General features: G+C 36.0%; 3 protein-coding genes across 6 annotated transcripts in view; 2 read left to right on the top strand and 1 right to left on the bottom strand.

The window, feature by feature from the left end:
* Nucleotides 1-15,272, top strand: part of LOC128170722 (tropomodulin-1-like) — a 66,399-nt gene that overhangs the window by 33,838 nt on the left and 17,289 nt on the right. The window lies entirely within an intron of this gene.
* Nucleotides 1-15,272, bottom strand: part of LOC128170698 (dynein axonemal heavy chain 6-like) — a 47,421-nt gene that overhangs the window by 27,339 nt on the left and 4,810 nt on the right. For 3 of the 4 annotated variants that reach the window (XM_052836457.1, XM_052836456.1, XM_052836459.1), the window contains 20 exons: nucleotides 15,124-15,246; nucleotides 14,718-14,852; nucleotides 14,405-14,543; nucleotides 14,041-14,176; nucleotides 8,988-9,171; nucleotides 7,624-7,695; nucleotides 6,330-6,520; nucleotides 5,682-5,790; nucleotides 5,250-5,370; nucleotides 4,951-5,102; nucleotides 4,621-4,773; nucleotides 4,217-4,318; nucleotides 3,618-3,767; nucleotides 3,085-3,327; nucleotides 2,740-2,883; nucleotides 2,131-2,340; nucleotides 1,823-2,035; nucleotides 1,426-1,606; nucleotides 807-903; nucleotides 266-408 (listed from right to left, as the gene is read on the bottom strand). In XM_052836457.1, the coding sequence (XP_052692417.1) occupies nucleotides 266-408; nucleotides 807-903; nucleotides 1,426-1,606; nucleotides 1,823-2,035; nucleotides 2,131-2,340; nucleotides 2,740-2,883; nucleotides 3,085-3,327; nucleotides 3,618-3,767; nucleotides 4,217-4,318; nucleotides 4,621-4,773; nucleotides 4,951-5,102; nucleotides 5,250-5,370; nucleotides 5,682-5,790; nucleotides 6,330-6,520; nucleotides 7,624-7,695; nucleotides 8,988-9,171; nucleotides 14,041-14,176; nucleotides 14,405-14,543; nucleotides 14,718-14,852; nucleotides 15,124-15,246 (2,998 nt within the window). The remainder of the gene's footprint in view (nucleotides 1-265; nucleotides 409-806; nucleotides 904-1,425; nucleotides 1,607-1,822; nucleotides 2,036-2,130; nucleotides 2,341-2,739; nucleotides 2,884-3,084; nucleotides 3,328-3,617; nucleotides 3,768-4,216; nucleotides 4,319-4,620; nucleotides 4,774-4,950; nucleotides 5,103-5,249; nucleotides 5,371-5,681; nucleotides 5,791-6,329; nucleotides 6,521-7,623; nucleotides 7,696-8,987; nucleotides 9,172-14,040; nucleotides 14,177-14,404; nucleotides 14,544-14,717; nucleotides 14,853-15,123; nucleotides 15,247-15,272) is intronic. The other variant, XM_052836458.1, reaches the window with a different exon arrangement.
* On the top strand, nucleotides 10,374-13,894 carry LOC128170715 (E3 ubiquitin-protein ligase TRIM71-like). The gene has a single exon (XM_052836486.1). The coding sequence runs from the start codon at nucleotides 10,395-10,397 to the stop codon at nucleotides 12,087-12,089; it is 1,695 nt and encodes a 564-aa protein (XP_052692446.1). The 5' UTR covers nucleotides 10,374-10,394; the 3' UTR covers nucleotides 12,090-13,894.

The raw sequence follows: 15,272 nt of genomic DNA, 5'->3' as shown, positions 1-15,272 counted from the left end.
CATTGGGTTATCAACAAGTAAGAATAGATTTGATATAGCACAATTCTGAATGTATTGTTATAAATATGTATGCAAGACATTTTACTTGATTTGTATGAAGCAGAAGCTCTGTACAGAATACACAGCCAAAATGGGCAAATGTTATTAATATAAACATTTACAGTAAATGTGAGGTACTTGAATCTGATCTAAAACAATACCATCTATCAAAGAACAAAAATCATTTTAAATCACAAAAAGGTTTTGTCTCAGCAAGATATCTCACCTTCTGGGTCCTGAGACTGCTGGACACCAAACTCGAGTTTGGCAATGGCGTCGAAGCACTTCCTGAGATGTGGCTGTACAGCGAGCGGGTTCCTGGTCTGAGCCAAGATCTCGAGTAACTCGTCATTGGACAAGAAGTAGAATCTGGAACAATGACAGAAACTTTAACTAAATTCTAAAGAATGACACTCAATGTAAAATCAAGATTGTCTTCCATGTCATTGCACAGGATATTACTGAACTCAATTTGTTTTGTTGCAGAACATACTTCTTTAATTTTAACAGAAAACTACAGTACTGTACATGTATCAAAATTTACACAACAGCCAGTTTTCAGCTTGTTTTGGAAGAGTATTAACATGTTATTAAGAATATACTGATTATTCTTGCCATAGAATATGCAACTGAATTCCAAGAAAGTATACAACATTACTTCCTTCTTTTAAAACTCTTTAGAATGATAAACCAGTGTGAAAAAAATGTACAGCTTGTCAAAAATCTGGATAGAGAGATTGTAGAAGTGGAGAGACAGATGGACTCACCTGGCAAACAAGACTCTCTTGGACTCCAGGTAGGCCTCCAGACATTTCTGGATCTGGTCCAGGAGGGCGTTGTTGTTCTGGAAAGTCTCCAACAAACCTGTCAATCATCACATCATAATATAACTTTCATCATTGCAATAACTACCATGATATGAAATTAAGTAGTGTCAATAATCATTGAACAGTTCAGATAGTGAATGGCATACATGGCTTTTACCAATTTTTGTTCATTTAATAAAAGCAACAGATCTATAAAGGATATGTCAATTTGTGTTATTAGACATTGATTTTTAACATCATATAATTTCATGGAAAAACAAAACACACATAAATTGATTGTCAATGAATGATAAAACCACAGTATGATAAGTGGCAATACTGACTTCAGTGTCATACAATATATATCCATTTTTTGGCGTGTCACAAAATTTGCGAAAATGAGAAAATGTGTAGCATTTTTAATTTGTGTCAGCCATTTTTTTCAATTTAAGAAGTTTTTTTATAGAATATAATACAGAATATAATTTATGCGTATTTAATAATTTGCAATTTAAAAGAAATCGGGGAAAACACATAAATTAGGATATACGTTAATAACTCTTGCTGGTGGTATCCTTACCTGGCTGGGTGGCGGCTCTGATGGCGAGTGGTACCCGGTTGACCTTCCTCATGATGTCCTTGTACGACTTGTCGACCTGCATGAACATCCTGGCCTCCGCGGGAAGCTGTCTCTGGATGTCCGGGGCCGAGAATATACTCTCCAGGTACAGCCAGTTCCTCTGGCAGTTCAACCACTCGTCCTGAAGGGGTGGATCAAAGGATTTATAGTGAATTCAATGTGTGCAATCAGGAGAGGATCAAAGGTATTTTTTTTAAACAAATCAATGTTTATTATCATTGGAGGATCACATGTTTATCCAAAAATCAATGAGGGTAGTTAATGCTACATCCAGAATTAAATAATCTCAGTTAATGCTTCAGGCCTTATGAAATAAATATTAAGTGGTTCTGCTCACCAGAGTTTTGCCGAACAGTTCCAGATTCCTGAGCCACTCCTCGACCTTTGACTTGATCGGGCCGACGTGACGGGAGCTGGCGATGGTGGCAACATTGATGTTGCTGTCGTCCAGATTCTGTTGGATGTCGTCGGTACCACCCAGAATAAACACATCCTTGGAGTCCTTATGGGGCAGGACCATGAACTCTGTCGACTTCCACGAATCCTCGACCTACAGCACAGAATAAGAATATTAATAATATTTAATAATAAAACATGTATTTTAAATAAATCATAACTGTAGCAGGTATATTGTTATTGTCATACCTTCTTGAGGATGGCCTCCAGACTGGCCTCTGAGCTGGCCTGGCCTGAGATCTCCTGCAGCGCCTCGCTGTTGCGGAAGGCGTTGATCTCGACGAGTTTGCCAAGGGTGAGAGGGTCCTCGGGGGTGAAGTGGTAGTCTAGGATCTGTTCTATCACCTCCCAGTGACGCGGCTTCAGGGTTGGGTTCCTCAGGTCCGTAATCACCGGCAACTGTCAAAGGGACACAACTTAGATTACAGCGGTGACAACAGTATGTCAGGTAACAATGGAGACAGAGAAAAGGGCAACTGTATAAGGGAGGTAAGCCTCAATTAACAGGCACAATGTTGAGATGGTAAGAATCTTCATCGTAAAGTAAGGGAGGTTACTCTGTTAACATCTTATTGGGGTAAAATTGACTTGTTACAATCTGTGAACAGTTTGTTTTTCCCCTCATTTCTGCTTCTTTCTAAAAATGTGTTTCCAGAGTTGAAGTTCACCCATTGCACCGAATTTTATTCAGCAGAAGCAACAGCCTGCCTTCTCCCTTTGTTCTTTGTTGCTATCTACCTCCTTAAAAATTTACTTATGACCCAGGGTGGGTGGGGGTGGGGGTGGGTGGTCACTTACCCTGTCTCTCATTGTCTCCACCCTCTCCTTCAGCATGGGAACCACCCCATTAGGTGGAAGCCCCTTCTCCAGCTGCATCACAGACTTGGCGTACTTCATGGTTGTGTTGTTCATCTGTTCGGGGTCCAGGGTCTCGAACGAGACCTGTATCAATTAAAAAAAATTACACTGGAATATACTTATGACACCTGCAGTAAAAACAGTATACAGAGCCTTTTTCAATTTTAAAAACTTAAACACAATTATCTAAAATCTTTAAATTATTGCCCCCCCCACCCCCACCTTCACGTTACAAAACCTGATTTAATATGTGCAAACTGAGGTTATATAGACTCATATACTCACACTCATCCACTCGTTGATGTGGTTGTCCCACTCGTCAATAGCGGACCAAAGCAGCTCCTTCAGTTTGAGCTCAGCGTGGACCTCCTCAAGAGCGTCAAACTTGGTGACCTCGACCTTGAAGTTCTTCTGGTAGGACTTGTAGGTGAAGGCCTGTTTCTGGAGGCCCTCGATCTGGTTCAGCATCCGCTTCAGGATGCCCTGGACCTTGTCCTTCTCCGCTGTGGAGTCCAGGATCAGCGGGTTCTGAAAGTGGAAATCCGTGGAATATGCACCAGTATTGGAAACAAACAAACTGCAGCCATTTTTAAAAATTCAACTTTGGCAAGAAAATTTCACAAAATAATCCTATGATTTGATGTTTTAAATGATCAAATACATTGAAAACTGATTTTATATTTTAACACTTAAACACTAATTACTTCCATTTATTAGCATTTTTTTTCTCGAAAATATTTTCAAAATAAAAAACAGGTTTCATCAAAAAACCTGTACAAAGTTAAAAGATATTAGAGAGAGTTCTTATTTCCCCTTACCTGGGCCTCTTGTTTGACCTCCTTGACCTCCTTTCCGAGTTCGGCGATGTCCTTGTCCAGGTGTGTACAGAACTTGTCAATGTTGGCGTCCCTCTCTGTCAGAGACTTGTCTATCGCGTTCCTGACTCCAGTGATGCTAGGGTTCAGAGTCTGAAAAAATCAAAGTACTGTAAGTACTAAAAGTATCCAGTATGCATTTAAAGTCTGTAAAAATTAAAGTACTGAAAGTACTAAACATATCTAGTTTGTATTTAAAGTCTATAAAAATTAAAGTACTCCAAGTACTGAAAAATGCCTTGCTTAGACTTAAATTTTGTAAAAATCAAAGTATTAAAAGTACTGAAAGGGAATTATCATGCCTAAATCAATTAAATTATGACTTTTGAAAATTTCCTCTTTTTAGCCAATATGTTTCACCTAGTGAAAATTGGATATAAAGATTTTACAACAAGAGCTTTAAGTTCCTGACAAACTACATATATTACCTGATAGACAGCAAAGTCTCCTGGTGGCGTGGGTACTGTGTACAGATATTACCTAATATATAGCTGATATTACCTGATATAACCTGATATAACCTGATATATAACCAATATTACCTGATAGACAGCGAAGTCCTCTGGAGGCGTGGGTACTGTGTACTGCTCAATCAACTCATACATGTCCTTCACAATCATTGCCTCCTTCTCCAATGGATCAATCTGTCAACAGAAAAATACATAATTAAATTCAAGTAACATTTACTGTGTTACATGGCATTTTACCCTCAATATTAGGTTTACATGGTTTTTCATGCCAGACATAAAGCAACTTAATTCTGACTTTGATGTAACTCATTTTAATTGACACTGATTCATTCAAGGTTTATCCTTTTTTAATAATGGCATGACTTTGTCAGACTTGAGTCTACTTGAAATTAACTTGCCATGACTTGACTTAACATTGACTTACTATGACTAGGCTCAAAATTTTCTTTCCCTGACTTGACTTGACATTGACTTACCCTGACTTGAATGTCATCGAGGAATGAAAGCGTGTTGACAAACTCGATGGTGGTTGTGGGTGTGACCTCGAGTTTGAACTGAGCATCCTGTAACTCGGCGATGAGTCTGTCCACCTCCTTCCTCGCCTTCACCGGCAGCAGGTCATTAATTACCTAAAATAAATCAAAGAGTTCATTACAAACGTTATATTACAAATATAGATATTCATTTGCAATAAATCATAACCAAAAACACTAATAAGAAAATTAGCTTGCATGTTTCTAGAAGGTAATATAATGATTAAAAAGAGCATCACTGACTCATTTTACAGTTTTAATTTCAGATCTTACATCTAGGCATCGTGTGGGTGAGGGGTTCAGCAGACTCTTCATCTTGGTTCCGTCGATCAACAGCATTCCGATTGGTCGCTTCTCCTTGATGACCTGGGCCATCCTGACCTGACCATGGTATTTCTCCAAAGCGCTGGCGAAGAACGCAACATCTGAAAAATGCAAAAAATAAGATCTCAGTCAACAGTTTATTCCTTTATACTTAATTAATTTAAATGTAACATTATTATTATGTAATTGTGGTTATGCTTTGTCTATAAATAGATAATGTCCACAAAGGTAGGTAACTCTGTCCATACCGTGCTCCAGGGCCCTGAGTCCCTCTAGGTCCAGACTCTCGTTCTCTCTGTAGAACTCGCGGTGAGGCTCAAACGTGTCCGCATAGTTAGAGGCCGCATTGAACGCAGCTGTGATCGAGTTCTGTTAAACAGAACAAAAAACAAGAATAAATGGCAGGAATTCAGCAAACATTTCAAAACTTCAACAAAATAATGCTAGCTACTGCATTCTTAAAGAAGCAACTATTCATTCAATATATAATACCTGGTACCCCTGCATTTAGCTTCAAACTTTAGGGATGAAATTTTTCATCATCAAAATCCCCTGTGCACCTATTGCTTACTTAAGCATGCAATTTTTCATTGAACACAATTTCAGAACCTATCCTTAAAGATGAAATATGTGTTTGTGCATTTTAATCATTTTTTTTAAATTCTAAATGTGTGACTGACCCTGATGTCAGAGATGATGCTCTGTAGATGCTTGTCATCCTCAAACATGGTAGAGAGGCTGGGACCATCACCGCATGTCTTCTCCTCAAACTTGTTGTTGATGATCGGGCTGTAAAGTAAAAATGGACAAATAGATATCATCTTATCTAAATCTTTATTTTATGGGTCAACAATTCTTTGTACACTCTGATTAAGTTCTGTAAACCTTATCATATGATACAAAATTGGTCAAAGGTTCTATGAACAATAAAGGAATGACGTAGTGTTTACAACTTACTGAAATTTTTTTCTTCATGTAACCAGATTTACATGATCAATTACTGTAAACCAATTTTTATTTGTGACTACTTTATTTTGCGATTAACCAGCAATAAACCTGTACAAGGCAACTGATTTTACGACAAAGCTTTATCTACATCCAAGTCACGTTAATATGAAACCATAATCGTAAGGACTGGTTCACGGCGAGAAATATTCACGATGACCATGCTCTCGCGTTTCTAGCGAAGGATTCTCGCACTTGAATAAAAGTTATTCTAAAGTATTTACAGGAGGAAGGAAGGGTAAATATAATGGATCATTTTTTAAGAGGTCCGACTTGGCTGTCCCTCAGCTGATCTTGACCAGCCAATCAGATTTTCGACTTACTGCGTGAAGGCGTCGAAGTAGTTGTCGGGGACCAGGTTCTGTACGGAGAGCACAGCGTCCTGGAACTTCTTGATGACCTCCGCCAGTCCTTCCTGGAAGTCGTCCGAGTCCGGAGCAAACAACAGTTGGTTGGGCTCCAGCACAAACTCCGTGATAAACAGGGGAGGTAACTGGTGCACCTCCTCATCCTCCTACAAGGGCACATAACTCTCTGATCAGATCAGGCTCAAATTTGTCTGTACAATTATTAATGTTTTTTAAAAGTTTTTTTCTTTTTTTTTTTTTTTTTTTTTTTTTTTTTTTTTTATGTCTGTACCTGTATTTATGCAGATTGTTCACAATTCAGAGTTTAATTCAGATGATAATTTATCTAAATATTCATTTCTTTAATTACAGTTCTTCCCAAGTGAATTATATGTAAATTTCTATTTTTTTATTTTAATTCTTATAAAATACTGAAAGTTCAACACTCAATACCTGTTTTTAAATAAAACATCTTCTCAATCAGTAAGGTATTTTGAAATTGATAAATATGATTGTTTTGTTATGTATGAAAACTAAAAAGAACTTTTAATTACTTACACAGATAGTTACTAACATTAGCTACTACAGAGTGTTCTAATAACTCAGGTAATAAAAGAAAATTAGGTATATTAATCATAAACTGAAATCATGGTTTTAATTCATATCTGTCATAACAATTTGACTTATCATTGTTTTATTATTATATATAATATATCATTATTTTGAGAACAATTATTCTATTACAAAGATTTGCAGAAAAAAATCTATATACTAGGAGTATTAAAGTCACAAATATTTAAAAAATGTGGAATCTAATTTTTTCAGAAAAAAAATATTCCAATAATGATGACAGCTACAAATTGGATTAGTAAAATTATGCCACAAAGGTGGACAGAAATTCCAAACTGGTGGTTAAAGAAAACTGGTGATTTCTTTTAGAGGTTAGCACGTCATATCAAATTAATAACACACAATTATTACTTATATCATGTGTTGAATGTGAAAAACAAACATTTAGCAAACCTTTGATGACAGTTAATGAGGATTAATTCAATGAAATATCAGTATTCCAACACTGGTAGACAATTAACCTAAATAAACATTCTACCTCCACCATAAATTGCTTATGTTCTAACGGAATTCCATGAAACTGAAATACCTAAAGCAGGAAAAGATAAATGTGCTTGGAAGCATAGCAAAGGGAAATAGCTACAGGGAAAGGGTGATAACTACTGTATATACCAAGCAAAAAGGGAGATAACTCTTCTACCTGTTCCTCCAGCTTCCCTTTCTCGCTTTTCTCTTTTTCTTGTCGAGCTTTCTCGGCTTTTTTCTCTTCTCTCTGCATGAGCATGGACCGGCACAAAAAGGGATTAAACAATTAGGTCATCAGATATGTATCCTGATATTTAACTTATTCATATTGATTTGCCTTTTTGTGATTTTGGGATATATTGAATGAGTAAGGGTTTTTACTTTTGATTATATTTTTTTTATCACATAGAGTTTGTGAAAACTTCAAATGCAACTTTTTATCTATAAATCAATTTCTTTATCATTCTTTATATTCAAAATATTTAAGGAAAAATTAGGCTTTTTATCATATAAAACTCAAAAAAGGAGTTTTCGTTATTTTTTAAATTATATGTGTAATATATATATAGGGTAAGTGATGAGAATTCATTTAAAAAAAACAATATTTATAATGTATGAAACTTAGATATGTGGGTAAAAGCATCAATTTCAATGTCACCGCAGGGTTTAAATGAAAACCAAAATACGAGTTTTTGTTATTAATAGGGATCTCTCTCATCAAATAATTAAGGAGAAATAATACTATCATTGATACTGAATCCATTCATTTTTAGTGGGGGAGGGAGGGAAAAAATAAATACCGTACATTTGAAATTTATATTCAACAGAAAAGTTGAGGTATGCTAAAATATCAATATGTTAAGCAAATCTCAGCCAAAATGGGTATGTGAGTATTTTTCAGCCAAATAAGTAAGTATATGCATTTAATTCACACACTCATGCAATGATAATGATGTAAAATCAGTATCTGAAGGCAAAGTTACTGTGTAAGATCACACGGCATACAAATAGGCAATACATGGCCACACAGCAATAAATACAATGTCACAATATTGTACAAAAGGAAAAATTTGATTGGATAAAAAAAGTCATAAGACATGATGTTTCCAAAATGATGTCACACATGGTTGATCAGGTGGGGAAGTAAGTGATGTTTTTATGTGATGATGGAGCTTGTGGGAATCATATGGATTTAATTCAGTGTCTATGGCAATGATTGCCAAATTAGCGTTATTTTAATTTATTTTTTTCATTTTGTATTTGCATCATGGAAATCTGCAGAATTCCACTCAAAAAAAAAATACTCTAAAAAAATGAAACAGTGTTGGATTAAAAAAAAAATATATATATATATAAAATATTGGATGGAGTGTGTGACTTACGGTCAATGAAAAAATGATTTAATTTCAAAATCATATTTACAATATGTAATGATTTTCATATGAAGTATATGCAGACAAAAATCACATGACAATGAAGCTGTAACTGTTGTAGAGTAGAGGGGTGTCGGGGTAGTGGGTGGGTGGGGGTGTGACTTACAGTTTCGGGGTCCTCCTTGAGTTCATCGGCCGCCTGCTTGGCCTCCTCAGCGAACCCTTGGATCTGTTCCAGAGTGGGCGTGTTCTGGAGTTGTTCAGACAGGTAGTTCAGCAGCGTGGACACCGAGTTCACAGCCAGAACATGCATCGTGTTCACAATCAGGTAGTCAGCCAGCCGGATGAAGCTGTTTGTAGAGGAAAACAGATAAAAGATTTAGTTCAAATAAAGAGAATGTTTTCTGATTATAAAACTAGAGGCATATGAGCCACATCTACACAATGCCACTCAAACAGTTGCATCTACATTACATTTCTCAGTATTAAGTATCAATTAGTTTGTATTTAATTCCCCTTATGTTTTCATTGGAAATTTGTAATGTTTATTAATTGCTCAATAGGCTGTACAAAGTTAATTCTAAGTTTAAAATCCCCTATAAAATACTAAGCAAATGCAGGAGGGTGATAACAAAAAAACAAACAAAATTTTCAAACATTGTTAACTGATTTTTACTCATTTATATTAATACAAATACAGTGAGTATTCAAACTACTTGCTGTATAATGGTCTCGCTTTCCTGCTAGTTTTAAAAACATTCAATCCCATTGAGTGTTCGGTGTATAATTCATAATGTGCTCTAAATATTTTGTATTTCTACAGATTGCTGTTTTTTAGTTGCATAACGTAAAATTAAAATACAAATTGATAAAATAGGATTTGTTTTCTTTTAAAAACAACAATTTTCCCTTGACCTACATGTGCAGGTAACTTTGAACATAGAATTAAGTTTTAAGACACACGTCAATCCTGGTGTTTATCTCGGCACAAATAAACCTCATCACATGATTTGAATATAGATTTTATTATTGTTAGATCTAATGAGATATGTTTAAACTTGCGTTACTTATTTGCTTATGTTTATATCTAGTTTTATAACATTTGAGCAGTTATGAGTGTACTTAACATAAAACACAGACTTCGTCTTATCTCAAATACATTTATCGGTACATTATAGGCCTAGTCATGTGATTTCACCGAGATTAACAAAGACAAGAAGATATACACCTAGAAATGACACGTTGCATGATAATTAAAGATTGACAGAGGTTTGTAGTTTGTTAATTCTTAAATTTGAGAATAGCTAGAGCAGATAATTTGTAAAATGAAGTATTTGTATTAGTTTCTAATAGGATATAAATTATAAATGATTCTATGTATAAGATGTATAAGGGTTTAATTCAAATTTTAATTCTGTGTCACATGTTATAGTCATGTGATAGTTTTGATTTGCACCGTTTTATAGCAATTTAAACAAAAATTAAAATATTTACTATTTACCTTAGTTAAATAAGTTTTTCTTTCTCTAATTCAGAATTATCTAAAAATTGAGACAACTGAAATTGTCTGACCATGGACCCTTTAGGTACCGGTAATTGGGCCCAGGATGTGTTACGGTGTCTTCTCTGTGAGACCCCGGGCCCCCCTATGTACTGTGACATTTGTCACATACATCTGTGTAAAGCTTGTGTGGGGGAACATCTCTCTGATATATCCAAAGAACACAAAGTGCTGCCATTTGAAAAGCGGGGATCTACTCCTATCTACCCTAAGTGTCCAAAACATTCCTCAAAACAATGTGAACTGCTCTGTGATCAATGTGACATTCCTATCTGTATTCACTGTATATCCTCTGGTGAACATCAAGGGCATAACTCAAATGCTATTTTGAAAAGTACTGAAGCCAAGAAAGGAGTCATAAAAAGAAACTTAACAGAATTGGAGAAATTAATTTATCCTAAACATCTAGATATTGCATCTAGCATTCCAGTTCAAAAAGCTAATTGGAGTAAAAACTCCCAGAAATTGAAAACAGCTATCAATCAATATGGAGAATACTTGCACAGAGAAATGGACACAATAATCCAAAAACTGAAATCTGATCTTGAAGAAATGGACTCCAAACTACTGGACATCTTAAATAAACAGGAAGATGAAATCACATGCACCATTTCTGAAATCACACAGAGCATTGCTGACATGAAAAAATTACTGGACTCAAATGATGTCAGCCTTGTCTCTGCCTATAAATCCAGGAATGCTGAATTCAGAAGATTGCCTCCTAAACTTATAGCTTCCTTTCCAACTTTAACCCCTAAAAAGATGAACAAAGAACAGATTTATCAACAGTTTGGTTCTCTGTCAGCATTATCTATTAAAACAGAAGAAAGTAGCCCTATAATAGATTCTTCAAGTGCTAAGTCCTCTCTCCTTAACAGACCACTCATTGATGAACCACAGGTCATTACAATTATAAAGACCGGGCAGTACGGAACCAATAATGGACTATGCAGTTTGTCCTGTCTGAGTGAAGATGTTATCTGGATGAGTGGTGAAGAAAACTTCATGAGACTTTACAACCTCATGGGGGAACAAATGAAGTCAATCAAAACCAAGTCAGGAAAGAAACCCGGGGACATAGCAGTGACAAGGGATGGGGATATTGTTTATACTGATTGCAGTAATAGCAGTGTGAACATAGTGAATAATACACAGATACAGACAGTGATCAGACTACAGGGGTGGAGACCTCGCGGTGTCTGTAGTACCTCCTCTGGTGACCTCCTGGTTGTCATGTACAGTGATGATGATAAACAAACAAAAGTTGTGTGTTACTCTGGTTCCACAGAGAAACAAAGTATTCAGTACGACGACAAAGGACAACCTCTCTATTCATCTGGTGGTAGCTCTAAATGCATCAGAGAGAACAGGAACCTAGATATCTGTGTATCAGACAATAAAGAGCATGCAGTAGTGGTAGTCAATCAGACCGGGAAACTCCGTTTTATTTACAATTATGGTAAACATTCAGTTGCCAAGGCACAATTTGGTCCATGTGACATCACTACAGACAGCCAGGGCCGGATCCTAATAGCAGACTATAGCAACGACTGTATCCACATCCTGGATCAGGACGGGAAGTTCCTCCGCTACATTGACAACTGTCATTTATGGAATCCATGTTCTTTATGTTTGGACACCAGAGACAACCTCCTTGTGGCTGAGTGGGGCACGGGTAAAGTGAAAAAAATACAATACTGTATCTAAAGTAAACTTGCAGGGTTTGTTGCAAGTGTTAACTGTCAAAATGTGATTGTTTAGATGTATAACCCAGTCATTCTCATTTATATGACTCCATTTTGAAATATCACTATCGCTCAAGTAAGATCGTTTTTTCTTGAAGTAACGGTATAATATTATACATGTTTTGCAGTAAATGATTTTGGAAGTTCATATCCAATTAATATACAATAAATCGCTGTTAATTTTGAAATACATTATTATTATTCTAACAGCCAAATTGTAAATATGTCACAGTGGTTTCCATTTGTCACTACATAGGCTAGTGATAATGTTTGTCCATTTTTCAGCTACTGTAGTCAGGAGAGGAAAAAATAAAAATGTAGATTTTTGATGTAATAAAACCCTAACATTTTAGAGACTACTGTGTACAGTTTTTGCGACTCATCAATATTTTTTAATCAAGGATGATTAAAATCTGTCGCAATGTTAGCATTAACAAGCGTTACCAAAACTTAAACTCCCATAGGAGTTTAGAAAAAAACGATATTGTATGAATCAAGTTTCATCTGAATATATCTATTTTGTAGGCATTTAAGTATATGATCCATTTTTACTGTATGACATTTGCATTGTTCAAAAACTCAGCATCTCTCCGATTCTTTCACTGTTATATGGTTTAGGATTAACAAGCATTACCGCTTTTTCTCTGCATAAACAATAAATATACTCTAAATAATCCCACCCTATATATCCTTTAGAGAGTTGGATAGTTTTATTTTTCGGCGACATTCAAACTAAATAAAGCAAAGATGTAAAGAAAAACAATGAAACATAAGACTTTTTGTTAACAAGCGTTACCGTTAACAGTAGCGTTACTATAACTTTTTATTTTTGGTATGAATATTACTAATAGGGTATTCTCAAATATCTAGGCATCCTTGACGAACAGTAAAGTAAAAACCACAAGTAAGAACAAATTTACCCCAACAGCATTTCATTTATCAGATGTTTAAAAAGTCATTGATCTCACATGAATGCAGTTAATCAAGATGTGAAAATGTCTCACTTTCTAATAAAGGTCAATATCTGTAACATTTATGTCTTTCTGTGACTGCTATGTCAAACCTGTATACCCTGAATTGTATTCAACTTTTTGCAAAAATATTTTTTTCATTTATTCAATGTAAAAGGAAATGATAAACAAGTGTTGAATAATACAATTGTTTATATTAAAGGTTTTTCAGGAAGCATATTTTGTACAATTTTCTGCTAAATACTGTAAATGTATAATATTTGGCTTTGTATTATTAGTCCCCTACCGGTTTTCACCAGAAGAGACTAAATCTTTCCTCTGCGTCTGTCAGTCCGTCTTTCTGTCCGTCCCTCCGTCCGTCTGTCTGTCCCACTTCAGTTTTTAACACTTTTTTTCTTTATGTGTTTGAGGAATAATATAAAATTTGCTGAACAGCTTCAAAATGTCAAACTACAGATCAAGTTTACACTTTTGTAGCGTCTGGTTGACATATTTTCGAGAAGATTAATTTTTTATATTCCAATTTTTTAATGTTCGGGTTCGATATTCTGCATTACAGTGCATTGTTTTCACAATTTCCACAAACCGGTAGGGGACATGTATTGCTTATGCAATACTCTCAGAATGCTTGTTTTCAGAGTGTTTTGGTGAAAAGCAACTTCCGCTTAATCTAATACATCACTAAATGCCATATATATGTGTAAAAGAATTGGAGCATCCAGAAATATGCTAATTTAAATCCAATTCATGTTAACTTCTTAAAAATTGAATTTCCGCAAAATATCGTACAGGCCATATATAATATGTTTACAGTATATAAAGTGCAACATTTGCACATGTTGTAATTTCAATAAAATTAATGCCAATTGGAACACAGTATATCAAAGATGTGTTGAATATAATGCATGGGTTTCAAATATCTGGTAATGTTTATTTACTCACCAGGTGAGGCGTTTACAGTGGGCCCTCTTGTTGGCCTGCTCTGTGTATGTCATCCTGTCCGGGGCCTCGCCGTAGATGTCCATGTCGTAGTTACTGGGCATCATGTAGCTGGATGATGTCCCCGGGGCCATGTCACCTACAGGGGTCAAAGGTCAAGGGTCAATGACTGGTTTATCAAAATAAAGTTTAGAACTACTGTAAAGCCATTCTCAGTTTCCAGAATTAACTGAATGAAATGTTGTGGAGAATTTGCAAATTATACTGCTGCAGCTGTCTTTTTTTCGGTCAATTGTAATAAAAGATTTTTAACAGTATTCACCACTGAGTGTCAGAGGAAGCAAAAGACATAAGATATTGTACTGACCCAGACCGGGGCTGTTCGCGCCGTCGTCGGCCATGTAGTAATCGTCCGGGGTGAATCCAGCCTCCAGAAGGGCGGTCCTACAGGCCGAGCGGACCACCTCCTTAACCAGGTCACGGAACTCTGACAACCGGCCCGCAACCTACAGAGACATCAAATTGTGTTATGTTTATTGTATTTTAATATAGTCAGTATTTTTCTTTGACAGTTTATCATCTATTTTTCAATTAATAAATATTATATTGATCTTTTTCTTTCATAATAAAACATGAAACAAAATCTGACCTCGACCTTCACCCTTGACCTTTGACCTTACCTCTGTGAGCTGTGTGAATTGGGCCTCCCTGAACTGTAACAGGGCGTAGGTGTTGCCCTTCTCCACCTTACACAGACCCATGTCACTGATACGGTGACACATCTCACGCACATTCAGCAGGGCAGGTCTCAAAGACTGAAAAATATAAGAACAAAGTCATTCAGCAGGGCTGATCTCAAAGACTGAAACAATGAACACAGAATTTTATTTAGCAGGGTAGGTCTCAGACTGAAAAATTTATCATGCAAGTTACAATTAAAAGGGCAAATCATTAAAACTTAAATATCATAACAAGTTGCATTCAGCAAAGCAGATCTTGGAGAACTCAGAAAGATGAATGTTACATATATGTTGTCTTGACCCTAATGTTCTAAATACACCACCACTGAATTGAGTTTAGACTGACCGGGTTGACGATGAAGAGGTTCTCGTTCAGGGCCTTGGTACACTCCGTGATCTTCTTGGTGCGGACGTTCTTCCTCCACACATTGAACGCCTTCCACTTCCTGAACAGAGCAAACGTCTTGATCTGTCAAAATAGAAAAGTAAATGTCA

Source organism: Crassostrea angulata, chromosome 2 (assembly GCF_025612915.1).
Source record: "Crassostrea angulata isolate pt1a10 chromosome 2, ASM2561291v2, whole genome shotgun sequence".
Lineage (NCBI taxonomy): Eukaryota > Metazoa > Mollusca > Bivalvia > Ostreida > Ostreidae > Magallana > Magallana angulata.
This window is presented reverse-complemented; position numbering and strand designations above follow the sequence as displayed.